The sequence below is a fragment of the Ochotona curzoniae genome, unplaced genomic scaffold, assembly GCF_017591425.1.
Source record: "Ochotona curzoniae isolate NIBS_2020 unplaced genomic scaffold, NIBS_Ocur_1.0 contig_2861, whole genome shotgun sequence".
NCBI lineage: Eukaryota > Metazoa > Chordata > Mammalia > Lagomorpha > Ochotonidae > Ochotona > Ochotona curzoniae.
Window position 1 is genome coordinate 1,802,713 of NW_024465620.1, and position 26,833 is coordinate 1,829,545.

The 26,833-nt window shown below is 57.8% G+C and overlaps 3 protein-coding genes across 9 annotated transcripts in view; 1 reads left to right on the top strand and 2 right to left on the bottom strand.

Moving 5' to 3' along the window:
- Positions 1-719: 719 nt before the first annotated feature.
- Positions 720-18,498, bottom strand: NUP62 (nucleoporin 62). 2 transcript variants are annotated; one of them, XM_040978027.1, is made up of 3 exons: positions 18,242-18,498; positions 1,489-3,060; positions 720-965 (listed from the first exon to the last, which is right to left on the bottom strand). In XM_040978027.1, the coding sequence occupies exons 2-3, from the start codon at positions 2,998-3,000 to the stop codon at positions 948-950; spliced, it is 1,530 nt and encodes a 509-aa protein (XP_040833961.1). In that variant the 5' UTR covers positions 3,001-3,060; positions 18,242-18,498; the 3' UTR covers positions 720-947. The 2 variants fall into 2 exon arrangements, with proteins under 2 accessions (XP_040833961.1, XP_040833960.1); XM_040978026.1 differs by having other exon boundaries at positions 720-3,060.
- Positions 18,137-21,103, top strand: ATF5 (activating transcription factor 5). The gene is made up of 3 exons (XM_040978028.1): positions 18,137-18,320; positions 19,314-19,619; positions 20,116-21,103. The coding sequence occupies exons 2-3, from the start codon at positions 19,442-19,444 to the stop codon at positions 20,778-20,780; spliced, it is 843 nt and encodes a 280-aa protein (XP_040833962.1). The 5' UTR covers positions 18,137-18,320; positions 19,314-19,441; the 3' UTR covers positions 20,781-21,103.
- Positions 21,104-23,986: 2,883 nt separating this feature from the next.
- VRK3 (VRK serine/threonine kinase 3) overlaps positions 23,987-26,833 on the bottom strand; it is a 30,642-nt gene continuing 27,795 nt past the window's right edge. For 3 of the 6 annotated variants that reach the window (XM_040978032.1, XM_040978029.1, XM_040978030.1), the window contains exons 13-14: positions 24,817-24,991; positions 23,987-24,183 (exon numbers count right to left, since the gene is read on the bottom strand). In XM_040978032.1, the coding sequence (XP_040833966.1) occupies positions 24,825-24,991 (167 nt within the window). In that variant the 3' untranslated portion in view covers positions 23,987-24,183; positions 24,817-24,824. Of the gene's footprint in view, positions 24,184-24,816; positions 24,992-26,833 lie in introns of those variants that run through there. The other 3 variants (XM_040978031.1, XR_005883617.1, XM_040978034.1) reach the window with 3 other exon arrangements.

A 26,833-nucleotide genomic window follows, 5' to 3' on the forward strand; every position in this document is an offset into this window, starting at 1 on the left:
GTGGCACAGCAGAGTGGGCCGGACCACCCCATACCTAGGCGAGCACTGCGTTTGTGGCCCAGGCTGCTCGGCCTCCAATTGAGTCTCCTGCTGCCACAGGCCCAAGTCCTGGGGCCGGGTGCTGCCAGCCATGTGGCAGGCCCACACGGAGCTCCTGCCTTGGCCCTCGCCTGCTGAGGTCATTTAGGAAGTCAGCCCCTGGATAGGCTCACTAGTACTCTGCCTTTGAAATCAATCTAAATGTCCACAACTGTTTTTCTCGTGCAGACTGCAGCACGCTGACCTAGTGTGTAGGCCACAGCAGGTGCTCCAGGGATGGGTGCCGAGCGAGAACCCGCAGGCAGGTTAGCCCTCGTCTGCTTTCCAGGAGTCCTCTTTGAGCAGGGTCAGAGAAACTCGGTGAGAAGCCAGAGGTGGTTGCATCTTCTTCCTCCCTGTCCTTTGCCCGAAGAACCTAATAATGACCCCAGAACTCAAATGAATTCTGTTTGGGAAACTTCTGGAAAATGGGCCCTGGAGCATCACCCTGAGGAGGGTGAGCAGGGGAATGCCAAGGTGGGGACTGGGGTGGGTCGTGGACACGGCTCCCACAGGGCATCATGCTTTGTGCCCTCTGGTTTGGCAAAGCCAAGCTCCCCGCACACCATTCATGTCAGCCCAGTGGTGGCTAACAAGACACAACCTTCTAGAAGATTCTCCCACTCACACATTCACACCACTTGTGTTTATTTCACGTTTATTCAGGAAAGCAATATACAGCCGTGGATATTTCAGAGAAAGCAGCCAAGTACAAACAGAAGTCATCCGGGACAGGAGCAGCTGGCTCCTGCTGCACGTGAGGGCCTCACGGAGCGAGCCTTAGTTAACTTTGGCAAAAGCAAGCTTGGGGGTCACTGGCAGGTGCTCTGTGGGTCAGCGTCAGGCCAGGTCTCCCCTTCATCCTGTCTTCACTGATAGGGACTGCGCTGGAGACAAAGGGAGGTAACAGTCAGTCCCTGCCCACGAGGGCTCACGCTGGACCAGCATGGGTGTGCCCCCCGGGCACAGGCTGTGTGCTGCCAGCTCCACTCGTCTTGCTACCAGGTGAGCCTGCACGTGCACGCGGTCTGAGTGTTGTAACCAGGCTGCCAGGGCTCTGGGCACAGACACCCGTCTCAGTTTCCTCATTGCACTGCAACTGGGCAGAGGTGCTGGCAACACAACCCTGGTCCCTGGCCGGCCCGAGGACGAGGTGGGCTGCAGTGAGGGAAAGGGGCCACACCCACCCAAGACACAGCTGCTGCCCCTTGGCTGCTGCCTGAATCACAGGAGGTCACTCCCTATACATCTGCTCCTGGGGCAAGGCCAATGCAGAACAACTGTCAACAGAATCACTGGAAGGCACATGGCTGGCCCGGCCCCTCAGCGCCCCCACCCACCAGCCCCGCACGCTCAGTCAAACGTGATGCGTAAGCTGCGCTCCTGCTCCTTGCGCCGGCCCTCGCACACCTTGGTCACCTCCTCCACCTTGCGCTGCAGCAGGGCCGAGTTCTGGTCGATCCACTGCAGGGAGTCCATGTGGGCGTTGAGAATCTTGCAGATCTGCTGCAGGGGGTCGCTGCTGTCGGCGGGGCCCCCGGCTGTGTTCAGGTGCTCAATGATGTCCTTGAGGTCCTGGGCCATGCGCTTGAGCTGTGCGTCGATGTTCTCGGCCAGCTTGTAGGTCTTCTCGCGCTCCTCGTCGGCGTGCTGCAGGTAGATGGTGCCACTCTGCTCCTTTACGGCCTCCTCCAGGGGGCTCAGCAGCTCCTCCAGCTCCTTCTGCTGCGACAGGATGAAGTCGAGCTCCTGGTCCAACCTCTTCTGGTCCAGCTTCACCTTCTCCACCTGGCGGTGCAGGCTGGTGATGCGCTCGCCGTTCTCAATCAGGGTGCGGTCCCAGGCGTTGACCTGGGTAGCCTGCTGCAGGAAGTGCCGCTCCTGGTCCTCCAGTTCCAGGCTCCACTTGTTGATGAGGCTCTCCAGCTGGGCGTAGGTCATGGTGGGGCTGCTGCCGGCCGCCCCGCCACCTGCCCCGGGGGCAGCCGGGGTGCTCCCTGTGGCAGCTGTGCTGCTGGTGATGCCGATGGGCGCCAGAGGCTTCAGATTCAAGGCAAAGCCGGTGTTGGTGGTGCTGCTGGTGCTGGTGGCGGTGGTGGAAGTTGCTGAGGAGGTACCAGCAGCTGTTCCAGGGGGCTTCACGCTGAAGTTCAACGTTCCAGTGCCCAGAGCCCCAGAGGAGGTCGCTGGGGTGCCGAGGGAGAGCCCGGCAGTGGTGGACGAGGTGGGAGCTGCTGCTATTGAGGAAAAGAGGGAGGGCCCGGCAATGGAGGTGGTGGCAGCAGGTGTGGGTGCAGCTGGCTGAGAGGTTCCCGCCGCAGTGGCTGCCAGTGTGGCCGAGGTGAAGGGTAAGCTGGTAAGGGTGGCAGGTTGGGTGGCTGAATTCCCCACAGAGCCAATGTTAAAGCCAGAGGCCGCCGTCTGGGACGTGCCTCCGCCCGTGAACGAGAAGCCTCCAGAGGTGGTGGCTGGAGTCGCGGAGGTCGAGGCTGTGCTGGAGCCGAACACAAAACTAGTGGGTGCTGTGCCCTGGCTGGAGGTGGCGGTGCTTGAGATGGCATTGGTGAGGGTGCTACTGCCCAGGCCGAAGCCACTGGGGTTTGCTGTGGCTGGGGTGGCGGCCGTGCTGCCCAGGCTCAGCTTTGGGGTGCTGAGACCTAAGGAAAAGCCAGAGCTGCTGGCAGCAGGCATGCTCGTGCCAAAACTGAATCCCGGAGTCTGCGTCGTCAGAGAAAACAGCCCGGTGGAGGGGGTGCTGGCAGCTGGCTGGGAGGAAGTCCCGAAGTTAAAGCCTCCAGTGCCGGATGCAGAGAAAGAAAAGCCCGTGGAGGGCGTGGTGGTGGTGGTGGTCGCTGCCTTGGCAGTGCCGAACATGAACCCGCCTGTGCTGGCCCCGGTGCCTCCAAAATTAAACCCGCTCATGGTTTCCGTTCTGGTGGCTACAGCTGCTCCGGCTCCAGCAGTTCTGGCAGGATCTGCAAACTGGGAAGGTGTTCAGAGCAGAGGAAGCAAAAAGGTCAGATGGCAGTCTGGACAGACAAGGCCAGGACACGCAGGGCGGGAAGGGGCCGGGCTGGGTCATCTCGACACGCAGCACCGCTGCCTCCTCACCAGGCACAAGGGCCCACCCAGAAGCCCCCGCTGGATACGCTCTGCATGGGGGCGGCCTTCTGCCCTACAGTCCGAATCGAAGTGCTTGGAGACAACACCAAGGTCACATGTAACTTGGGGTGCTCAGCAGCCCCACCCCTAAAAGCATTCACCAGTGCTGTGTGCCAGGTGCAAAGGGAACAGTAAACAGTACTGGTAAGGAAGGGGCGAGTGCAAGACCTGTGTGCAAGCGGCGTCCCAATGTAGACTACCACACACTGGACATCGGCCATGAGGGGCCTGGGCCCCTGCCTGGGGGCTCTTGTCTTCATGTGAGAGGACAGACGGGGACTCAGAGGGGGACAGCTTGGTAGAGTCACCGACTTCCAGCCGCCTGACTCCTAACCCCTACCTGGCATGGAAGACCAACCAGAAGGCAATCCAGCGGGCATGGGAGACACAGACTGAGGCAAGAGGCAAGAGTGGGGATGGGCTGGGCTGCCTTCTCCCTCGATCTCCAGGCCTTCTCTATGGGGAAATGAACCAATGTGGAACCAGATTTGGGGCAGGAATTCAACTTGAGGACAAGAAGAAGTGGAAGGTGAGTTTCCATCATTACAATGTAAATGAACAATCTACAGTTAATGAACTACAGAGACCCCAGACCTAGCATCACCTCAGAGGAGTTAAGGAGGGGACTCTGGAGCGGGTGTCTGGGGGAGCAAAGGCAGGCAGAGGGCAGCAGCACCCAGACCAAGCCTGGCTGGGTCCGAAGGCTTTTAGCAGAGCTGGAGTGGGGGACTGCACAGTGCGCCCACCCAAGATGGCCTCAACCGGATCCCTGCCCCTGGAGGACCCTAAACGCAAGCAGGAGGCCGAGAGTTCTGCCCAGAGAAGCCAGGAGGGTCAGGCAGTGGGCTTCAAGGCGGTGGAGGCTAAGTACAGCAATGATCCCCTCCAGTCCAGACACAGTTTGCTATCAGTCCCATGAGACTCCCTGCAGACCTCTGCCTCCCCAGCCCGGTCCCGCCCACACAGCCAGAAAAGGAACTGGAGCCCCAAGAGCAGCAGCTGGGTCCCAAAGCCTGACCGAACCTGATACGCTCCAGTTTAAGTGTGGAACTAGGCTCGCGTGGGGGCAGCCTCTGAAGGGTGGCGAGGAAGAGGAGGGAGCAGACACCATGAGCACTCAGCTCAGCCCACAGCAGGTGTGCAGGCTGTGAGAAGATCTCTGCGCGGCCAAGGCCAACCCTGAGAGCACAGCGCGTGTACACACTTCCCTCGCCCAGCACACAGCGGGAGGCGGAGGACACTGGGTGAAGCAAACCACCAACTCTCACCCCAGGGCGGGCCGCGAACCATGGACTCTGTCCCTTCTTGGCCACTGGGCTGTCCCTCAGTTCCAACAACTCCAAATCCTTCTTTTTCCTTGAAACTGCTGTTTCAGTCAGTGGCTAGCTGTAGGCTCTGGACAGGGCGTAGCCTCTCAGTGCCTCAGTTTCCCCACTTGCATGCCTGCCCGCTGTGGAGAACTGAGTGGCAGTGTGGGCCTGTCTGCTCGCCAGGCCCCCGCCCTCCACTGCACCCTCTGCCTTTCACATGGACCTCTTAACTGTTTCTAAAAAAAAATGTTTCCTGGGCCCGGCGCGGTGGCGCAAGTGGTTAAGTCCTCGCCTTGCACGCCAGGGATCCCATATGGGCGCCGGTTCTAATCCCGGCAGCCCCGCTTCCCTTCCAGCTCCCTGCCTGTGGCCCGGGAAAGCAGTCGAGGACGGCCCAAGGCTTTGGGACCCTGCACCCGCGTGGGAGACCCGGAAGAGGCTCCTGGCTTCGGATCGGCATAGTATCGGCCGTTGCGGCTCACTTGGGGAGTGAATCATCGGATGGAAGGTCTTCCTCTCTGTATCTCCTCTCTGTATATCCGCCTTTCCAATAAAAAATAATAAAAATAAATCTTAAAAAAAAAAAAATGTTTCCTATTTTACTTTCTAGGCACAGAGACAATGGGAGACAAAGAACACTGCTGACTCACCTTCCAGACACCTGCAAAGGCTGAGGCAGGGCGAGGTCAGGGCTGGGCACCAGGACCCGTATCTCCCCTGTAGCTGGCAAGGACCCAACTCCTTCAAAACACCTTCCAGGCTCCGCACGGGCAGAAAGCTGTCAGGACCAGAGCCGGGCACCACGCCCAGGCGCCTATACTTTAAACCCAAGCTGGCATCCTAACCACTGGGCCCTCATTACTGAGTCGGCCTGGTCTAAACCAGGGTGCACTGCGTGGAGTGTGGACAGGAAGCCTGCGCCCCACACTGGGGTGACCTCCACCTCGGTTCCTAACTCTGCTGGTGTCAGCTCCAGGAGAGCTCAGTAGCCAGGGGTGCTGTCCCCCAGGACGTGTGCACCAGCTCCCGGCACAGGCCCTGGGGGTGAAGCAGCAGACAGGAGGGCGCTGCTTTTCACTCTTGTCAAAGGAGAAAAACAAAAGTGTGGTGCTGTCTGACCCCAGAGCTTTCTGGGGTGCTCCTGGGAAGGGTCTTTGTTAAGTGCCACAACTACTTCCTGTGACAGAACCCCTCCTTCTTGGGCAGCCAGCAGTGGGGCCCCATATCCTCAGGAGCTAAAAGCAGCCCAGCACCCACACCTACGCCTCGGATCTCAAGACCTCAGCTCAAGAGAGTACTGCTATTAATACGTGATGGCTGAAATCCCCAACAGATTCACAAGAAAGCACGGTTGGAGAACTGGGGTAACTAAGGCACCCCAACACCACGGCAGAAAGGGTTGAGTGAGCAGATGAGGAAGGAAGCTGGTTAGCAGAGGGCAGGCCTCCTCTGTGTCCCGGCCACAGCCCAGTTCCCTGTAGTGCATCTGTGTGGGATAAATGGCTGCTGCCCGCGTCACTGCGGAAGCCCCCGTTCCCAGTCCGTCCCCTGCCTCCCCTCCCCCAGCTCTGGCAACCACCACGCTTTCCATCACCCACAACCTTCATTCACTTCCTCCAACGTCACGACCCTACTCTGCATCATTTTCTCTAGTGGTCATTCAGGTCTACACTAAGAAACTGAAGGCAGAGACAGACCACATCCCAGGGCTAAGAGAATTGCAAAAAAGAGGGAGGGAAAGTGAAATGGACACATTCCATTTCCTGGTCAAAACAAGAAGTTCAGAACTCCATCCGGGTCTCCCACACGGGCGGGGAGCGCTCTGCCGCAACCCTTGTGCATTCTGGCTGCTTCCAGGCACAATGGCAGGGAGCTGGCCAGGATGCTGGCAGCCTCACCTGCAGTGCCACAGCTCTGGCCCTTACTCCGTGTTCACACACCAGCGTTCCCGAGGTGCCGAAATCCCAGCCAGGAAAGCCAAGCGCACCCTGGACGAAGCTAAGTTAACCACTATGGGAAAAGAAAACGCAGAGCGGGTGCTGGGGTTCAAAGAATCCGAGCGAGACTCCAAGGTGAGTGAGATGACTAATGTCTAGTCCAAGGGGCAACCTCTTACCATAAACAAGAAGCGCCCCAAATGAAGCAATTGTGGGGCTTTTATAGTAAAAGAATCAAAAGCTACGTGACAGTGAGCAAGTACATGATTAGGGACTAATAATGACACAAAACAGAAAGCATGTGACAGGAATTTACAGGGCAGAGGCTTGGGGTCCTGATCATATCACTTCAAGGCAGATGTAATAAAACAACATGCCTTGGAGGTAGCTGTCTTTCCCGTAAATCCAAAAACTCCAAAATTCTCCCTATTTCCTGCCTGCCACCTGCTCTTTCAGGAAACAAGAGCTTTGCTCATAATAGGATGCAGGTGTCTCTTTGAGCCAGCAGGTGTGTGGCCGTCCATGGGCGACCAGGTGAGGGAAGCAGCAGGGTGGAGTGTTACCCAGCTGTGCAGGTATGACCTGGCACAGCAGGGGGCTCTGGCTCCGAGCAGAGGAGAGCACAGGAGAGGAGTCTGCTGGGGTGTGACCAAGGAAGAGCAGTGCGAGACATGAGGAGGAGGGAAGCCACAGGCCGAGATCTGCACTGGCTTCTGGGAGATGCTGGGGCCAGGGATGGATTCTCTCCGGAAGCTTTGTGCACCTGCCCCAGGCGCCAGCCTCATGCATGGCTTTTAGTCATTATGTCTGTGCTGGTCGCAGCAGCTAAGATCTAATGAAGGGGCACTGGCCCAGAAAGGGGAAGGAGCCATGGTGACAGGGCCAAGTGTGGCATGAACAAGCAGCTGTGATTCTACAAACCCGGCCACCCTGGCTGGGAGGGGAAGGGCCACCGTGCCACCTGGAAAGCTAAGACAGTGACGCTGCTGGCTCCCTCACCAGACACTCAAGAAGGAATCAGACCACCACGCCCAGCTGCAGTCCCAGAATGGGACCCACATCCTTCCATGGCGAAGGCTGGTGATCCGCTTGGGACAGGATGCTCCCTGGGTGCTGGAGACAAAGCACCGCTGCCCTTCACTTCTCCCCTCTGCACCCAAGTGACCCTCGAGCCACAGGGCTCTGATCCACAGCTGAATCCACGCCCCTTCCTTCCTTCCTAACAAACTTTACTGCCACAGGTGGGAGTGGGATGGGCAACAAGCCAGGCGAAGCATTTACTCCTTGAAGGTGATGGCCGAGCCGCTGCGGGACCTGCATGGTGGGAACCTGCCATCGCCCTCAGTGGCAGGCTGGTGGCCTGCCCCACATCCTTTCTGGCCGCCACCCTGAGGTTTGGCGTGCCACACCTGGCCTGTCAGGCTTTGGAGTCAGAGCAAGTGCTTCTGCCATTTGGCTCACGGCCACCTGGTGGTGCTGCAACCCTGCCCTCCATCCCCAATGCAAAGAGGTAGAAAAGCCATGACACCACAGAAAAGGGTGGGGAGCAACAACCTCATGAGGCCAATCCAGGGAGCTCACGTGATCCCCACAGGCCCCCCTTCCCTCCTCCGTGTCTGACCTACAGCTACGCACCTGTCCCTGCCCACTTGACCACCTTCACTGGCCTTTGTCACCAGCACAGTAAACTCAACCTGTCAACATCTGCTCCCTCCAACCCCATTATTTCTTCTTAGGACGACCCTGAATCAGAGAGGTGTTTAGCCCAGCAGCTGTGGCTATATGCATCTGACCAGAGTCAGGGCGCAGCAAGGTAAGCAGCCATGCACGACGCCAGCGTCTGAGTGAGCACTGGCTACTCCACTTGCTACCCAGCTGCCTGCTAATGGCCTCGGACAGCAGCAGAGGATGCCCCAAGTGGGGCCCTGCGCCCGTGGGGGAGACTCAGACGGAGCTCCAGGCTCCTGGCTTTGGCCTGGCTCAGTCCTGACCATTGCAGCCATTTGGGGAGTGAACCAGCAAGCGGAAGGTAATTTCCTCTCTATGACTCTTCCTTTCAAATAAATAAATCTGTACAAAACAAGCAACAACAACAACAAAAACCCCCACAAACTACACCTGGGTCTCCCCATGCTTAGCCCTTGGGACTGTGGCTCCCGCTGGGAATTCCTGGCTCCCAGCATCAGCCGCGATCCTGGCAGCTGTGAGCACTGTGGGGTGGCAAACCTGCAACAAAGACACAGCAGTGCAGAACGGCAGGGCCCGGCGAGGGCTGCACGGACTCCCCCAGCTGCTTTCCTGAACCCGACCTGCAGTTTCTGCCATGCCCGTTGGGGCTTATGCCAACAGAGGGAGGCAGGGTGGCTCAAGACCACTGCTCCCTTCCGCCGCTTCCTGGGGTATGCTGCTTTTCCAGCCAGCCTCCCTCTCCCAAGCCTAGGAGACTTGCAGGAAGGACTTGAGACCTAGGCCAGCAAGTACGTAGCTGTGCCAGTTCTGCGCGGAGTGGAGCAGTGATGTGTGTGTGTCTGAGACCTTGGCTGTCACCAGCAGGGTGTGACACACATGTTCTCGATATCCTTATGTGTAAGGCACCCCATTTCACAGCCCACGCAATGACACTCTGGGTCATTTCAAAATACAAACTCACCCGGGGTTCTCATGGTCCTATGTTTACAAGGTGCAGAGGCACACTGCGGCCCCCGCCCTCCCTGAGCTTCACAGCCATCCAGCTCACGTCCCTGGGGACCGGTGGTTAGGGCCTCCAACCCAGAGGCCCTCCTGGTTAAGGCTTCCAAGCAACTCCTTCAAGCATGGCTATTCTCTCCAGAGGAGAGTGGAGCCGGCCACACTCCTGCCCTCTCCCCCCAGTCTTCAAAGGGGACGCCAGGAGGGCTCTTGGATTCACGGCTTCTCAAGTTTCCCTCTTCCTTCCCTTTCTAGAACTGCTTTGGCGGTGACTGTTCTTCCCACTGCTGGGGAGCGGCTCAGGTGGTGAGCAGGCAGCAGCTTCCCCAGGGGAGAGCAGCTTAGATACCCGCAGGAAAGTCAGGCAGCTGCAGCAGACACTGTGTGTGTGTGTGTGGGGGTGGGGGGAGGCTGCCAGAGGCACCACCATGAAACCCCCAACAGGAAGGGCCCTGACAGGCATGCTGGCTAAGAACCGTTCAGGTCCCCTCCTCAGCCTAACTTTGAGCTTCAGGTGTAGCTCCACGCTTCCCTTAAACAAATGTTTGCCTGCCTACAACTCAGACCAAAAAAACTTTCACTAACGTGATGCACTAACCATATTTTAAAAAATATTGACCTTAATTGAAACACACGATAGAAAGAGATCTTTCATCAGTTGGCGCTCTCTCACTCTGGAGGTCACAGCAGCCAGCGCTGGGCCTGCACTGCGTCCCACGTGCGGCAGCAGCCCCAGTACCAGGGCCATCTTCTGCGGATTTTGTTAGCAGGGAGCTGAATGGGAAGTGGAGCAGCCAGGACATGACCCACTGTTCCACTTTCCACCCAGCTCCCTTTTCAGGACCTGGGAAAACAGCTAAGGGTGATCTAAAGCCTTGGGACCCTGCACCTGTGTGGGAGACCCAGAAGCTCCTGGCTTCACTGGCTCAGCTCCGGCTGCTGGGGAGCGAATAAGTAGATGCCATCTTTCTGATTGTCCTCTCAGCAACCCTTACCTTTGAAGCAATTTTTAAAGGGATATTTTTATCTGCATCGGAAAGGCAGTTACAGAGGAGACACACAGAGAAAAGACTTCATATTCTCTGATTCACTCCTCAGGTGACTGCAACGGCCAGAGTTGAACTGATCAGAAGCCAGGAGCCAAGAGCTTCTTCCAAGTCTCCCGCGCAGGTAAGGGTCCTGTTAGAGTATAGGTAAATAATATGTAATAAAATAATAATAATAAAAAGCTACAATTAGAATGCTAGAATGGGGGGCCCGGTGCCATGGCCTAGCGGCTAAAAGTCCTCGCCTTGGACGCGCTGGAATCCCGTATGAGAACCAGTTCTAGTCCCGGCAGCTCCACTTCCCATCCAGCTCCCTGCTTGTGGCCTGGGAAAGCAGTGCAGGATGGCCCAAAGCTTTGGGACCCTGTACACCCATGTGGGAGACCCGGAAGAAGTTCCTGGCTCCTGGCTTCGGATCGGCTCAGCACCGGCCGTTGCGCTCACTTGGGGAGTGAATCATCGGATGGAAGATCTTCCTCTCTGTCACTCCTCTCTGTGTATCTGACTTTCCAATAAATAAATAACTCTTAAAAAAAAATGCTAGAATGGAATGTTTTTGTTGGACAGTGTGAGATTCCTTTGTGCTGAAAAAAACTGCTACTTTGCTGCACCAGGAGGCGCCCGGACTTTGGGAGGATTCCGCTTCAGCGATAAATCTGTTCTTTGCTGCTTTGCAGCTTTGTGAACCCAGGTGCTGGGGAGGCGGGGGGGCAAGGACGCAATTCTTCTCCAGTCCTAGGAACAGGAGGAAGATAAGGGTGTGAGAACGGGATGAGCCATATAGCGGGTATGGGAAAGGACCAGGCCCCCTGTGCCTGAAGGCCATAAAAATGAACATGTCTCAGGTTGTTACTTTTGATGCATTTCCCAGCCCAAAAGGGCCTATATAACCTGTGTTGGGCTCGTTCGGGTCCGACCACCTCGCTTGGCTGACCTGCGTGCCCCAAGTGCGGTCTGGCCCCAGCATGCTGGCACAATAAACTGTTTACTGTTTGCATTACCAGCGAGACTCTGTCATTCTCTGGGGGTTAACCAGCTTGCACCCTGGCGTCCGGGGACTTTAGCCCGGACTCTAACAGTCCCAAGGCTTTGGCCCATCCTCGACTGCTTTCCCAGACCATAGGCAGGGAGTTGGATGGCAAGCGAAACACGTAGGATATGAACTGGTGTCCATATGGGACCCCAGCACATGCAAGACAAGGAATTGAGCCACTATGCTACTGGGCCAGGCCCCATCCTCCTCTACTTTCCCAGGCCATAAGCAGGGAGCTGAATGGCAAGAGGAGCAGCTGGAACGTGAATTAGTACCCGTAAGGAATGCTGGTGCTTGCAGGTAGTCAGCCAGTTGAACCACTGTGTCAGGTCCCTTTCAAATAAATTTTAAAGAAATCCTTGAAAAAAAAGGAGGAGGAGGAGAAGGTTGAGTCTCAGGAGCACCAGCGCTCTGCCCAGCTTCCTGCCTGCACACGGGCAACGGGTGAGGCTCCAGGAAAGGCCCCTGCCCTCACCCGCAACACCCCAAGTCTCAGCCCAACCCAGAATCTTGGGAGCTTTTGCAGTGAAGCAGAGATGGGAACACTGTTTCTCTTTCTCAAAAATATACAGGCCCATCTTAAATCCTCCACTGGCGGCTACCATACAAAAGATGCAAGACAAGCTTACCGCCTGCTCACTGTTGGTGGGGATATAAAATGGTACAGCCACTTCGCAAGTCTGGCAGGACCCTCTGCTGGGTCTTTGCTTCCAAGAGAACAGAGGTGAGGAGGGGTGCTTGGGTGGGTGCTGGCTAGCACAGGACCCAGGTTCGAGCCCCAGGTGCCCAGCCAATTGCGCCTGCTGACCACATGGTTCACAGGCAGCAGGAGACAGCTCCAGGCTCTCAGCTGCAGCCTGGCCACCATCCAGTCACTGTGGGCATCTGGCAGTTTATCAGTGGTTGGGAACTAATTCTGTTCCTAAGAAAGAAAGAAAAAAAGAAAGGAAAAGAAAGGCATATGATCTGGTGCAGTAGCCTAGTAGCTAAAGTCCTCACCTGCATGCGCCAGGATCCCATATGGGTGCCAGTTCATATTCCGGCTGCTCTATTTTCCATCCAGCTCCCTGCTTGTGGCCTGGGAAAGCCATCAAACATGGCCCAGTCTTGGGACCCTGCACTCATGTGGTAGACCCAAAAGAAGCTCTTGGCTCCTGGCTTCAGACTGGCTCAGCTCCAGCCATTGTGGCCACGAGGGGAGTGAATCAGCAGACAGCAGAGTTTTCTCTCTGTAGATTTACTTTTTCCAATAAAAATAAATCAATCAAAAAAGAAAGAAAGGCATGGCCACATGCAAGCCAGTCACCGCACAAGTTGCTCTCAACGTGTGCTAAAGAACAAACCATCAAGCAGTTTATTACTCAAGAGGCTGGCACAGTGCATTAAGCCATAGCTTGCTAAGCCAGCATCCCATTTGGGCGTTGGCTTGAGTCCCACCTGCCCCTCTTTCAGCTCTCTGCTAATGTGCCTGGGACACAGTAGATGGTCCCAGTGCTTGGGTCAGTGCACCCACACGGGAAGTAAACCAGTGGATAAAAGATCTTTCTCTTTGTCTCTCCTCCATGCAAACATTTCCAATAAAAATAAATAAATCTTGGGCCCGGCAGCGTGACCTTGCGGCTAAAGTCCTCGCTCTGAACGGGCCGGGATTCCATATGGGTGCAGGCTTGAATCCCGGCAGCTCCATTTCCCATCCAGCTCCCTGCTTGTGGCCTGGGAAAGCAGTGGAGGACGGCCCAAAGCCTTGGGGCTCTGCACCCGTGTGGGAGACCTGGAGGAACTTCCTGCCTCCTGGCTTCGATCGGCTCAGCACTGGCCGTTGCACTCACTTGGGGAGTGAATCAATGGATGAAGATCTTCCTCTATTTTTATCTCCTCTATCTATTATCTGACTTTCCAATAAAAATAAATAAATCTTTAAAAAAAAAAGCCTTGGGCCCGGCACGGTGGCGCAAGTGGCTAAGGTCCTCGCCTTGCACGCCCGGGATCCCATATGGGCGCCGGTTCTAATCCCGGCAGCTCCACTTCCCTTCCAGCTCCCTGCCTGTGGCCTGGGAAAGCAGTCGAGGACGGCCCAAAGCTTTGGGAACCTGCACCGGCGTGGGAGACCCGGAAGAGGCTCCTGGCTTCGGATCGGCATAGTATTGGCACGTTGCGTTCACTTGGGGAGTGAATCATCGGACGGAAGATCTTCCTCTCTGTCTCTCCTCTCTGTATATCCGCCTTTCCAATGAAAAAATAATAAAAATAAATCTTTAAAAAAAAAAAAAAAGCCTTAAAAAATAAGAAGGGAGGGTGTGAACATGGGAGGGAAGGAGGGTGAGGCGGGAAGTAACTCCATGCCCTGCATAAGACAAACAATTGTTCACTTCATAGAAATCAACAACAAAACCACAGGCGGATGAAAAAGCAAATCATCCAGTGTCCAGGTGACAGACCCTGAGGCCGCACAGGTGCAGGGGATGTCAGGCAAGCAGCCAGATGGAGGCTGAGGTTGCAGAGTGAGCTGGGACCAGGCTCAATCTTGCCCTCACCCAGGACCCTGCTCTCTAGGGGTAAGGGGGAGTTTAACCACCATAGGCCCCAGTGAAACCTAGGGAGGGGCTTGAAGACAGCAGCAGGTGCCCTGTGGGGATCAGACCCCTCTACCTCCCCCCCTCCACCAGCATGAGGGCAGAGTGGCTTTGACCCTGGAACTAGCCTAGCTACCATCGGTCCCAGGCCCAATGTAACATCCTGTGGGCACAGTTTGCGCTCAGGGCTTTATTGGCACTGGTGGGAACCATTTTCATGCCCACTTCGCAGATAAGCACATGAAAGCTTTTTAAAGGACCCAAGCATCTTGCCATTAGAACTCGGAGTGCCCAGCCACTGGCCTACCATTCCCTGCCACCACCAGCACGTCCCAGACCCCCATCTACTGCCTGCGACACACCCTGAATTCACTGGAACTCCCCGTGGCCCCAGAGGCTGCAGTGAGGAAGCGTCCCTGATTCCAGCCTTCCTGTGGTGGCAGGGGTGGGCATAAAGCAGCCCTCACCCTGCCTACTGAGGGGACACCAGGGAGCTCGAGGTGGGAAGCCTTCCCATCACGTCTCCTCCACGTAAATGCACCTCCCACTGCCGGTTCCGCTGCCCCAGCTCCCAGCCCTCCCAGTCTCCCTTACAGAAGGCCTGGGGAGAGCCCCCTCCTTCTGGGGAAGCCCCTCTCAGTGGGCAGCCCATCCACCCCCAGCCCTGGGTGGAGAATCCTCCAACCCCGGAAGGTTACAGGGACGGGGTCTCAAGTTTCTTCTGAATTAGTTGCTATCCTTGGAAAACCGAGACCTCACACAAAGAAAACACCTTGAGCTCCAGCTTTTGCTGGGTCCCTGACTCAGACTGCAGATGTGTGGTGACAGCTCACACTTGCTGAGCCAGGTGCTGCCCAGGGCCTGTCGCACACTTCACTCTGGCTTGCTCTATCACCGGTGGTCACTCCACCTGCCCCTCGCAAGGCACATGTGGCTGGAAGTACCTGAGAATTGTCCTGTCCTTCTTCCCAAGCAGCCTCCCAGGATGCTGAGGGACACAAGTGGCGTGTCCCCCGCACCCTTTGCCTGCCCATTCCCAGGGCTCTAGGGCAGTAACAGTGTGCCAGTGGCAACAGGAAACAAACCAAGTGACCCCGTGGGGGCAGCAGGGGCTCTGTAGGACTCTGAGCTGCTGGGCCACGTGGCAGCCTGCCTGCCCCCTGCTGCCCTTTCCCCAGCTAAGCTGGCCTTGGCCTTCCTGCACTGTTTGCTGGGAGGCCCACCTCCAAGCCCTGCCCTCTGCTCTGTGTGACCCAGTCACCTCCCCCAGAACCCCCCCAACTTCTGCACAACAACAGCTCTTTGCCTGCCTGGGGGGCAGCAATGGCTATGCAATAGAGAAGGGCCCTGATCTTGCCCTCTAAGTGCTTGGGGGGACCCAAAAGGGGAACAGGAAGGGTCAGCACACACAGACCCTGCACCCCAGGTTGTTCTGGCATCACCCATCTCCCCTGCATCCCTGTCTGAAGCCTGAGGATACAGTAACACTGGACGAGGGTCCCAGTAGTGGGGCAGGTGGAACATGCATGTGCTCTGCCTGAATTGTCTGGCGTAACCTTGGGGCCTTTCCCATCACGCTGGGCCCTACCTTGGTGGGCAAACACTGAAGGGCTGCTGCCACAGCACAGGGTGCAATCGATAGGATGTGGCAACTGCAAGCAGCAGCCAAACTGAGGTGAAGGCCTTGGCTTGGAGGCCTCCCAGTTCCAATGTCCCAGCTCTAGCTAAGCAGCTGAACAACCTCCTCGGCCTCCTGGCACCTCAGCTTGGTCTTCCTGGGCCAGGAGGCCCTGGCAGGTACCAGACAGCTGGATGCTTCGGGCCTAACGCGGGTGGCTGGTGCCCTGCCCTGACCCAGGGTTGAGCAGGTGCTGGCAGTTGCCAGGTGCTCCTGGGCCCCCAGAGAATTCCCTGGAGTCTCCTCCCAGGCAGAGCTACAGCTGATGCAACCTGCCTGCAATCAAGGCCATCTCACTCCCCCCAAAGGCAGACTCCTCCGCGCCAAAAAAGAGTCCCCCGCAGCCCCACCTTGCTTCCAGCCCCCTCCCCAAGGACAGAAGGGCCAGGACCTCAACCCTCCACATGCCTAGCTAGGCAAGGCTGGGGGATGCAAGGTCATCTGAGTGGCGGAGTGCCAACAAGACCCACCATCTGTAAACCAGAAGGTGCCAGTGCGGTTGGAAGGCTAAGTGTACCAACTAGCACCCAGTTGGCATGACCGAGCCAAGCTGCTCAGGTGGGGCGGGGCACGGCTGACTTGGGAGGGAGACGGCTGGAAGCGGCCAGGTCGCGGGGACTGTGTCCCTGCTGCAGTACCTTCTGCCAGCACGCACTGCGGTCAGCCAGCAAGGCGATTCTCCATCCACTCGCAGTACCCCACTGAGCCAGCCTCTCAAAAAACCACAATCTGGGCCCAGCGCGATGGCACAGTGGTTAAGGTCCTCGCCTTGCACGCCCGGGATCCCATATGGGCGCCGGTTCTAATCCCGGCAGCTCCACTTCCCTTCCAGCTCCCTGCTTGTGGCCTGGGAAAGCAGTCGAGGACGGCCCAAAGCCTTGGGATCCTGCACCCGCGTGGGAGACCCGGAAGAAGTTCCTGGCTCCTGGCTTCGGATCGGCATAGCAACGGCTGTTGCGCTCACTTGGGGAGTGAATCATCAGACGGATGATCTTCCTCTCTGTCTCTCCTCTCTGTATATCCGCCTTTCCAATAAAAATAAAATAAATCTTAAAAGAAAAAAAGGCACAATTTAAGTAGGAGACAAAACCAAACTGAAGAGGCCAGCACGGCGGCACGTGGCACAGCAAGCTAAGCTAGCACTGCAGCATAAACATCCCATGAGTGCGTAGTTCAAGCCCCTGCTGCTCCATTTCTGATCCAGCTCCCTGCTAATGCGCTTGGGAAGGGGGTGGGAGGTGGCCCCGCGCACCTTGGCTCCTGCCACCCACCCAAGGAGACCTGGCGGGAGTTCCAGGATCCTGGCTTCAGCCTGCCCAGGCCCCTGTGACTGGAAAACGAACCAGTGGATGTTTCTCTGTAACTCTGCCTTCCAAATAAATAAGTAAAAGATAAAATCAAACACTTGAAGCACACTCAAGCAGGGCTCTTGGAGCCAAGGAGAGTCTGGAAACAGCCCAGGCTGGGAGCTGTGCCCCCCAGCAAGCTCCCTGGAGTGAGCAGCACCCGCGCCACAGTGGGTATCAGCAACTTCACTGTGAACGGAAAACATTCCCAAATAGTTTATTCTCAAATACAAACACCCCACTCCCTGCCCTGCGTACAGGAGACGAGGCCCGGGCTTGAGGCCACTGCTTGGCCCCAACATGTACGTGTGTGTGTGTCCCCTACGGGGTGGAGGCAGTTCCTGCTGACTGAGGGACCTGGGACACCTCCAACTCAGTTAAGGACCCAAGGGGCAGCACCTGGCAGTGCACCCGGCTCCCCATCTTCACCCTCCACACTGGGCTCAAGGGGAAACTGAGGCTGGGGGCTTCTGGGGCTAGAGTGCGTGGGCTCCACGGCCTCGCAGCCTCCACGACCCGGGCAGCTGCCTCCAGCGACCGGCTGACTTCGGGATGGGATGTCTTGAGGAGGAAACCGAGGGGTCTTCCCCGAAAAGGAGTGAAGAACCGTGAGGACGGGGACGGCTCAAGTTCGCTTTCACTAGGAAATGGCACCCTAGGGGTCCGCGATCCCGCACCGGGAGCCGGCCACGTGCTCGGGCTCTGCACACGCGGCTCCGCTTCCTCCCAACCCCGACTTAACAGAGAAATGAGGCCGGCAAACTTTGAAAAAAAAAAATTAGCTTTTTTTTTTTTGGCCTCAGGCACTCTCCGCCTCCGGCCCGGCCGGTTGGTCGGCGATTTGAATGGAACGCGCCGTCCGGTGGTGACTCCCAAGCCTCGAGGGTTCTCGGGGAGGGACGGCGGTTGAGGGGCCAAGTCAGAGAGCCAAGTGTGGCCGGCGGGAAATTAAAGTGAAGCAGGGAACCCAAAGGACGTGAAACGGGAGGGTGGTGGCGGGGGACAGTGTGTAGGACCCGAATCCCCAAAAGTCAAAGGAGGAAAGCAGAGCGTCTGAGGAGGACAGAGAACCGGCCACTCTCAGGAGTCAAATGCCGGACTCGGAAAAGGGGGACGCTCGGGAACCCCATCCCCGACCCCCCATCCCCGATCCCCGATCCCCCCAGAGGACGGGCCACCTGCCGCCTGGGGCCGCGCAGGGGCGGGGCGCGGAGGGATCCGGGCGGGCCGCGCCGCCCCTGCTATATCTGCCCAGGTCCCCCCTGGGCCGCCTCATTCCTCAGCCTCCCGATCAGCATCTCCGCTCACGCTGCCCGCCCGGCCCGACCATGGCTCTGTAGCCGCCACCCCGCCTCCCTGGGTGCCCCCCGCTACCCGTGGCCTCGCTTACCGCGCCTGCGCTCTCCGCTCCCCGCCTTTCCTCTTCAACCGAGGCCGCCGCCGCCGACTCTTCTAGCCGGAGCCATGGAGTGAGTAACCGCTCGCCCCTCCCTCGCCAACCGCCCTTCCCGCCCTTTCGTGGCTCGCGGACTCCACGACCAGGATGGGAGTTACGGGGGGAGGGTCAGCGTGGAATCGTGCTCGCGCAGGCGCAGAAGAGGGTCGCTGGGTGGTTGGCAGGCGAGGGAGCATGCGCACTGGTGCCGAGGTGGGGGAGGGGAGCTCTCCCTGAGCGCAGCCGGCTCCCCGCGTGCGGTTGCTCATGCGCACTGACCCACCCAGAGCCTCGTTGGACGTTATTGCGGGGCCGTCTGTGAGCGACAGCGCGTGCGGGCCAATCCCAAGAGGGCAGGGGCGTGCGCGAACAATTGAGCCGCTCCGGTGACGACAGAGCATGCGCTGTGACCCGCGACGACTGAGCATGCGCGGTGCCACTGCTTCCCTCCTTTCCTGTTGGGCATTCGCTGGGGGCGGGGCCTGGCTTAGATGGACAGGGAAAGGAGGTGGGGCTTAGGTGCCTCAGCGGTTGGCGAAGGGCGGGACTTGAGGTACCACTGAGGGGAGGGGCGTGGCTGAGGCGGCCGTTACCTGAGGGGCGGGGTTTCAGCGAGGCAAGGAGGCGGGGCCTTGGCTTTCTGGAGGAGGGAGGGCAATGACGTCATCGAGTTTAAAGCGAGGGCGGGGCCTGAGTGGGGAACAAGCCTAGGGAGGAATCCCGCTGGGAACTCATTTGGGGTGGCGTGTAGAAAGGATGGAATCCCAAGGGGATACTGTAGAAGATGGGATGTGCCTGGATGACACTTCCCCTGGGATTGGGAGGGGCTGGAGACGGAGGGGCTTGGGGATTGTAAGGAAAAGGTTAGGTTTGGCTCAGAATTCCCTTGGGAATAAGTGGGCATGGGTCCTTTGGAGGGGGTGAGGTGCAGATTGGGAATTCTGAGCCAAGCCACATTGACCTGGAGCGTTGGCTGGGACGATGGGGTGAGGAGGCCAGCCTCTGACCCGCGGTCTTGAATCCACAGGTCCTCCGCCATCACCCTGGTGCCTGTGTCCACTCTGCTGACCAGCCTGCTGAGCCGCCCCCCAGCCATTGCCCCAGCCTCGTCTGCTGCCGCCGACATCCCCAGTGGCCAGCGTCTGTGCCGCAGCCATGTCACTCCTGGCGACCCTGGGGCTGGAGCTGGACAGGACCCTGGTCCCAGCTAGCGGGCTGGGCTGGCTCGTAGACTATGGCAAGCTTCCCCTGGCCCCTGCCCCCCTGGGCCCCTATGAGGTCCTCGGGGGAGCCCTGGAGGGCGGGCTGCCAGGGGGGGGAGAGCCCCTGGCAGGTAAGGGCAGCTGGTGAGTGGAGTTGGGGGAAGAAGGGAGCAGGTGTCCACCTGCTAGTTCTGCGGGTGGATGGCAGACCCTGGGCCGTGCTGGGGGCCCGACACCCAGGAGGCAGCACCACAGTGGGGAAGCAGGGATGGTGGAGGAGCCCAGGGAGGGGCAGAGGGCAGCACTGAGAGCCCTGAGGGAGGCAGAAAATATTGCTGTATCCAAGTGTTTGGCATATTGTGGATTGGGAAAAATAGATGAAGAAAAATGAAACGGGGTGTGTGTGTTTAGTTTACTTTTTAAGAGTAACCAGAGAAGCCATGGGTGTCGGACTGTTGAACTGGTGCATAATTGGTTAGTTAGTGGGTTGACTGGCTGACTGTTATCGGGCTAGGTCAGCTGGTTGATGGACACACGAGCCAGCAAGGAACATAACTGAGTGACCACTGGACTGGGTGGGGGACCAGGGACTCAGGGCGCCTCGCTTCCCCTCTGGCCCGTTCCCAGGTGACGGCTTCTCAGACTGGATGACTGAACGAGTGGACGTCACGGCCCTCCTGCCTCTGGAGCCTGCCCTGCCCCCAGGCGCCCTCCCCCCACCCTCCCCTGCCCCACCAGACCTGGAAGCCATGGCCTCACTCCTCAAGAAGGAGCTGGAGCAGATGGAAGACTTCTTCCTGGAGGCCCCGCTCCTCCCGCCCCCCTCCCCGCCGCCCCCCTTTCCTCTCCCTGTCCCCAGCTTTGACCTCCCGCAGCCCCCGGCCCTGGACACCCTCGACTTGCTGGCCATCTACTGCCGGGGAGAGGCTGGGCAGGGGGATTCGGGCCTGGCACCCCTGCCCCCACCTCCACCCCAGCAACTTCCTCCTCCTCCCCTTCCTCCTCCTCCTCCTCTGTCTCTACCCTCTCGCCCGGCCCCCTACCCCAATCCTGCTGCCACCCGAGGGGACCGCAAGCAAAAGAAGAGAGACCAGAACAAGTCGGCAGCTTTGAGGTACCGCCAGAGGAAGCGGGCGGAGGGTGAGGCCTTGGAGGGCGAGTGTCAGGGGCTGGAAGCCAGGAACCGGGAGCTGAGGGAGCGGGCCGAGTCGGTGGAACGGGAGATCCAGTACGTCAAGGACCTGCTCATCGAGGTGTACAAGGCCCGGAGCCAGAGGAGCCGTAGCAGCTAGGCGGGTGGTCACTGCGGGGACGGGGGAGCTGCCTCTGCCTCCAGCTTCTCCCCTCCCCATCTGTGTCTGCTGGCTTCCTTGTCCCCCCTTCTTCCTCCCGCCCCTCCGGTCCATAGCAGCATTCACCCCTCTAGCTCCAGCCAGGCCGCAGTGGTTTCCTGCACAGGGGGTGGGGGTGGGGGGCAGCCCTAAGAGCTGGGAAGTTGAGGCCAGGCAGAGAGAAAGACCAGGATTGGGGGGGTGGGGGGGCTGCTTTAAGAAGGGAACTCCAGACCGAGAATCCAGCCCGGCTTAGGCAGGCAGCCACACGCAGGTGACCAGGTTCCCAGAGCAGGTGTGTGTGGGGAAGGGGGGGGGGCAGGCCAGGGGGACGGCCCTAGGTGGTGGCTGGGTGTCAATTTTAGCTCTGAGAGAAAAATCAGTGTTTTGTGAAGGTGTTGGGGCAAGGGCAGCATCTAGGCGAGGGTGGGCTGAGGGTAGGGTGGGGGCCAATCCCCAGCGATGTAAGCAAAAATAAAATGTGGAATTTCCTGAGACTTGTGTGTTGTCTCTTCTTAAGGCAAACTTGCCTGTTCAAACATTTTATTAAAAAATAAAAGATTAAAAAACTCATGCTTATCTGAAAAAAACATTTTAGTATTGTTTGTAGAGATTTATTTACTTCGTGCTTGGGTGATCGAAGGCAGGGAGAGACGGGGAGCATCCACCTGCTGGCTCACCTTGAGTGCTGACAGAGCCAGGTGCAGCCAAGACCCACGGTCTCCCCGATAGCGCAGGGGCCCAGACACGTTAGCCATCCACTGCCGCATTCCCATTAGTAGGGAGCTGGGTGAGACGCCAAGCAGCTGTACTCCCAGTGGGCTGACATGCCATGCCAGCATTGATGGTAGCTCAACTCGCCACACCATATTGCTAGCCAGCCCTTCCCCCCACAATAAACCTTATTTTCATTTTGTTTGAAAGGTGGAGCAAGATCTATCTACTGGCTGCCTGTAACAGCCATGGCTGGGCCAGGCGAAGCTGCCTACGTGGGTGGCACAGCCCTGAGTTTTAGGGGCTGAGTGACAAGGTGTGTTGTGCCATCACAGCCAGGGAAGGGAAGGGGCCACGTCACGCAGCAAGTCCCCACGGCCCGGAATGGCAGTGCTGTAGGTGCAGACTGATCCGCGCCTCTGTGGAGAGCATGAGAGCTGATACAGGGAGCAAAGCGCACAGCCCAGAGCCTGCCCTGGGCCACGGAGCAGGAGTTCACACCCAGCAGTTTCAGGAACAGGCCTCTCACCCAGCTCAACTGGGAGATGGGAGGAGGGAGTGGGGCAGAGGTCTTGGCCGCGAGGTTCTCACGGACCCTGTGTTTCTCAGGCTCAGCCTTAGCTGCTCTCCCTGCGCCTGCCCTGGGTTCCTGCTCCTCAAGCTGCTGCTCACCCCGTGAGAAGCTTTCTCTGAACCAGGTTTTTGGACTTCTTTCCGCTCTCTTCCCCGGGCCCTGGCTGTCTCCTGCTTCAGCAAGGCCAGCGAGCAGTCAGTGTGCCCCGCACCGCATGCCCCCACCAGGACAAACAGCATTGGGAAATAAACTTAAGGGAAGGAAAGAGCTGTGACCTAAGACCTATGGCCTATGGGGTCAGCCTCCTTCTGAGAAGCCCCTGGCTCGGGGTAAAGCTTCTGGAGCCACTTGGGGAGTGAACCAGCAGGTAGAAAGCCTTTCTGTATCTCCTTTTTTGTATCTCAATCAGAGCTGAGCTGAGCTGATCTGAAGCCAGGAGCCAGGAGCTCTTCCAGGTCTCCCACACGGGTGCAGGATCCCAAGGCTTTGGGGCCGTTCTCCACTGCTTTCCCAGGCCACAGGCAGGGAGCTGGATGGGAAGTGGAGCAACCGGGACACCTACTGGTGCCCACATGGGATCCTGGCACATGCAAAGTGAGGACTTCAGCCACTAGGCTACCATGCTAGGCTCAGCTGCTCCAGTTTTGATTCAGCTCCCTGCTGATGACAAGGGAAAAGCAGCTGAAGATGGTTCAAATATCTGAGCCTCTGCCACACACCCGGGGGACCCCGAATGGAGCTCCTAGCTTCAGCCTGGCCCAGCCATGGCCATTGGAGCCATCTGAAGTGTAAGCCAGCAGATGGAAGCTTCTCTTTCTTTTCCTGAAGATTTTATTTATTTTTATTGGAATGGTAGATTTACAGAGAGAAGTATAGACCAAGAGAAATATCTTCCATCCTCTGGTTCACTCCCCAACTGACTCCAATGGCTGGAGCCAAACTGATCCAAAGCCAGAAGCCAGGAACTTCTGGGTTTGCCAAATGGGTGCAGGGTCCCAAGGCTTTGGTCCATCCTCTACTGCTCTCCCAGGCCACAAGCAGGGAGTTGAATGTTCGGAAGTGGAATAGCCAGGACTCGAACAGGTGCCCATATGGGGTCTCAGCATAGGCTATTGTGCTGGGGTTGGAAGCTCCGCTTTCAATAAATCCATCAATCTTTTTAAAGAAATTTTACAAAACTAACATTTGAAAGGCACAGAAGGGAGACCAGGTCACCCCCAAAGTGTCCCCCCATCCAGTCAGGTTGCCATGAGCCGTCCCCTGCCCCCACTCTCTTCAGCTCCCCTACCCACAGCACCTGCTCAGGAGCTTCCTGGCAATGATCTGCACATGGGTGACAGTGTGGGAGAAGTTAAAGTCTCAGTCCTACAGATGCCGAATTGCTCCGTTTCTGTGTGGGTGCGTCTGCCAGCTGGCAGCCACAACTTCACTCGAGGTAGGCTGAGTCCAAGCTTCAGCCAACGAGGCTGCGGCGAGAAGCCATGCCCCATCCCCTAGTGTGAGGAGTAAAGACCAGCGGAAGGGCTGCAGCCTCCCCAGCACTCGCTCCCTGGGCTGACACAGCCGTGCAGCCTTCGGCGGAAGTCATCGTGTCTGGATGCCCTTGCTCCTGTGCTTCTGGCTGACACTGGGAATTTCAACTTGCACGGCAGGAAAGTTGGAGCAGTGGGTTGGTAGACAGATGGACAGGTGAGTGGAAGAATGGACACAAGGGTATATCCTGTATTGGTGACAGTCTGAGGAGATGATGGCAGGTGGTGGGCGAAAGGGGGACAAAAAGGGGCCACGTGTTTCCGATAAGAACTCCCTTTCCAGACACCGGTGCTCCAAGTTCTGATAAAACAATTTATTACCAAAGTGTAGCAGTGCCACCGGCAGGTGGACGGGAGAGCCTTCACATCACACGGCCGCAGCTGCCCGTCTCGCTCCCTGATGCTCTGGGATGGACAGCCAGTGCTCCAGGAAGCAAATCGCATTTCAGGGATTTCTCTAGAAGCTGATCTGTAAGTAGACTTCAGCACAGGAGTCACATTATTTCTTCTTCCAAAGATCTATTTCCAAGTGTGTGTAGAAATTCTGGGAGACAAAAAAAATGGCTGTCAGTGCCACTCAAAAGAGGCCTGGGGGACATCAGTGCCCTGTCAGGCCCCTGCCCTGCACCTGCTGGACTTTCCTTTCAGGAAGGGAAACGGCTGTGGAGGGCGGCCTCGCGGTCGCTGTCAGCGTGCTGAAAGTGGCAGCAGGACCGGGCTCACAACAAAACCCCGGGAAATGGTCAGGTCGGGCACCAGGCATAAAAAGCACCTTGCACTCCACCCACCCTCCAGTGTTGCCATGGCAGGTGCCCTGTGCCGAGCAGAGGGAGCCACAGGGGAACAGCCAGGTACAGAAGAGTGAGCATGGCCGAGGCTGAGCTTCCATGCAGGAGAGGACGAGGGACTGCTCTGAGGAAAGCGGACCCTGCACATGGACGTGTGGCAGCACCAAGAGGAAGTGGGGAGTGGGCGCATGAGGACGGAGGAGGGAAAGCACTGTCCTGACATGGCTCCTGGGGCCCAGAATCCTGGGGCTAGAAGAGCCCCCGTTTCTGTTTCTGAGAAAGTTCTGGAAGGCTATGGATAAACAGGTGCTTCATGGGGAACCGGCCCTGGTGCCCACATGGATGAGTGCCTAGGAGCCTGGGCAGCGAAGACTCCACACCCTTCCTACCTGGGTCCCTACGGCACCATCGGAAGGTCCAGGGGGTCATAGGGCGACACACACAGGTCCTTCAGCGGAGCTTCCAGATGCTTCCTCAGCGAGGCATAGGGCGGCTTCTCCTCGTACTTGAGGGCCATGACCACCTTCAGGTACTCCTGCAAGGCCTCTGTGGTTGACATGCTCCCTGGGGGTTTGGGGGAGACAGGCCTGAGTGGGAGGGCCTGGAAGGCTGCTCCCTGAGGCGGCTGGGCAGGGGCACGAGGGTGAAATGAGGGTCTCCACAGTGGTGCCCACGGGCCCAGAGGCTCCCTGCTCCAAGTCTGAGTCTCAATCATTTGTTTGTTTGAGTATCTGGAGGCCGTCTAGTGTGGGCACCAGCGGAACAGTGACCGTTGCTTTATCTGGAGGCCCTGGCAGCCTCCAGGTCCCATTTAAAAGCACAGCACAGTCGGGATCGAGTGCGTTCAGGGTTAGTATGGCTTCTCCCCTTACCTTCCCCTCCTCACAGACACAGGAAGGAAAAACAGACAATGTAGCCCTTGATCCTTATCACCCTAATTAACTAAGTAAAAATCATCAAAATAAATAAATAAATACTTAAAAAAAAAAAAAAGAAAAGAAAAAGCACAGTGCAGCTGCCGTCCTCTCATGGTGGGTATGGACTCAGCGTGCCTGTCTCTAAGATAGGCCGGCTGGTGTTGTAGCACAGTGCGCTAAGCTAGTCCTCGCCAACACCAGCACCCCATGTGAGCACCAATTTAAGTTCTGGCTGTTTCACTTGTGATCCAGCTCTCTGCTAATGCACCTGGGAAAGCAGCAGAGGAAGGTCCAGGTGCTGGGGTCCCTGCCACCCCTGGTGGGGGACCTGGTGGCTCAGGTTCTGGCTTTGGCCACTGCAGTCCTCTGGGGAGTAAACCAGTCGATGCAAGATCTCTTTTTGTCTAACTCTGCCTTTCAAATAAACAAACCACTAAATAAGTAAATAAATGGGCTAGCAAACTTCTATGTGAAGCCTGTCACGGTGAGATCGGTGGCTCTGAGGCGAGGCTGTCTTGTGACAAGCATTTCCCACAGGGCCACTGGCCTCACAGGGAAGCGGCAGCAGACAAGTGGGCATGGCCGCCCCACAACCCACAGGTGCTGCGTGGCTGGGATTTCCAGCGAGCCTCGCCAGGGGCTGCTCTTCCATGCTTTCCACCAAATCTGCTGCAGCTCCTCAGGGGACCTGGGTGGGGTGCTGGCACTCGGACCCTAGCTCCCCAAGGTGGGAGCTCCCCACCCCCAGCACCCTTGCACTTCTTAGAGGTGTCAAGGGACAGGACACAGGCACTGCAGGACCAGCTGCCTGTGTCCTGCTCAGTGCAGAGGGGTCTATGCCAAAAGCCGGATGCCAGGAGAGCTGCCCGCTCCCCCGGGCCAGCCCCTGGCTGAGCGGCTGGCAGCCTTCAGGCCGCAGTCAGCAGCTGTGGATGTCCTCTGGCCTTGAACGAGGCAGGAGTGAGGCACAGGGCAATTCAGAGCTGAGTTCTGAGGGAGCCTCCTGCAAACAACCGCAGACACCCCCGACACAGTGTGCACGTCCAGTACCAGGGCCAGCTTCACAGGCTGCAGCTCAGGCAAACCACGACTGCGCAGCTGTGGGAAAAGGCCATGGTGGATGCAGGGACAGGGATGCCAAGACCAGTCCCACTGGGGTGCGGACAAAAGCAAGATATAGAACGAGGTGTGTGTATGGGGAACCTGCTTTGGTACACAAAAAAACCACAAACACCACTGCAAAGCACAATAGCTTGGGCCCGGCGCTGTGGTGTAGTGGGGAGAGTTATGGCCTGCAATGACTGGCATCCCAAATGGGCGCCGGTTTGTGCTCCAACCATTCCACTTGCAATCCAACTCCCTGCTGATGCCCTGGGAAAAGCATTGCTAGATGGTCCGAGCGTCTGGACTCGGACAACCATGGGGGAGACCAGGATGAAGCTCCTGGCTGTGACCTGGCCCAGGGTTGGCCATTGGAGTCATCTGTCAA

Bases quoted from the DNA above. Each gene is read 5' to 3' on its own strand.
- ATF5 (XM_040978028.1), top strand. From the start codon at position 19,442: ATGTCACTCCTGGCGACCCTGGGGCTGGAGCTGGACAGGACCCTGGTC. The intron at 19,620-20,115 runs GTAAGGGCAGCT...GCCCGTTCCCAG, and splicing joins GGGGGGAGAGCCCCTGGCAG to GTGACGGCTTCTCAGACTGG.
- NUP62 (XM_040978026.1), bottom strand. From the start codon at position 3,000: ATGAGCGGGTTTAATTTTGGAGGCACCGGGGCCAGCACAGGCGGGTTC.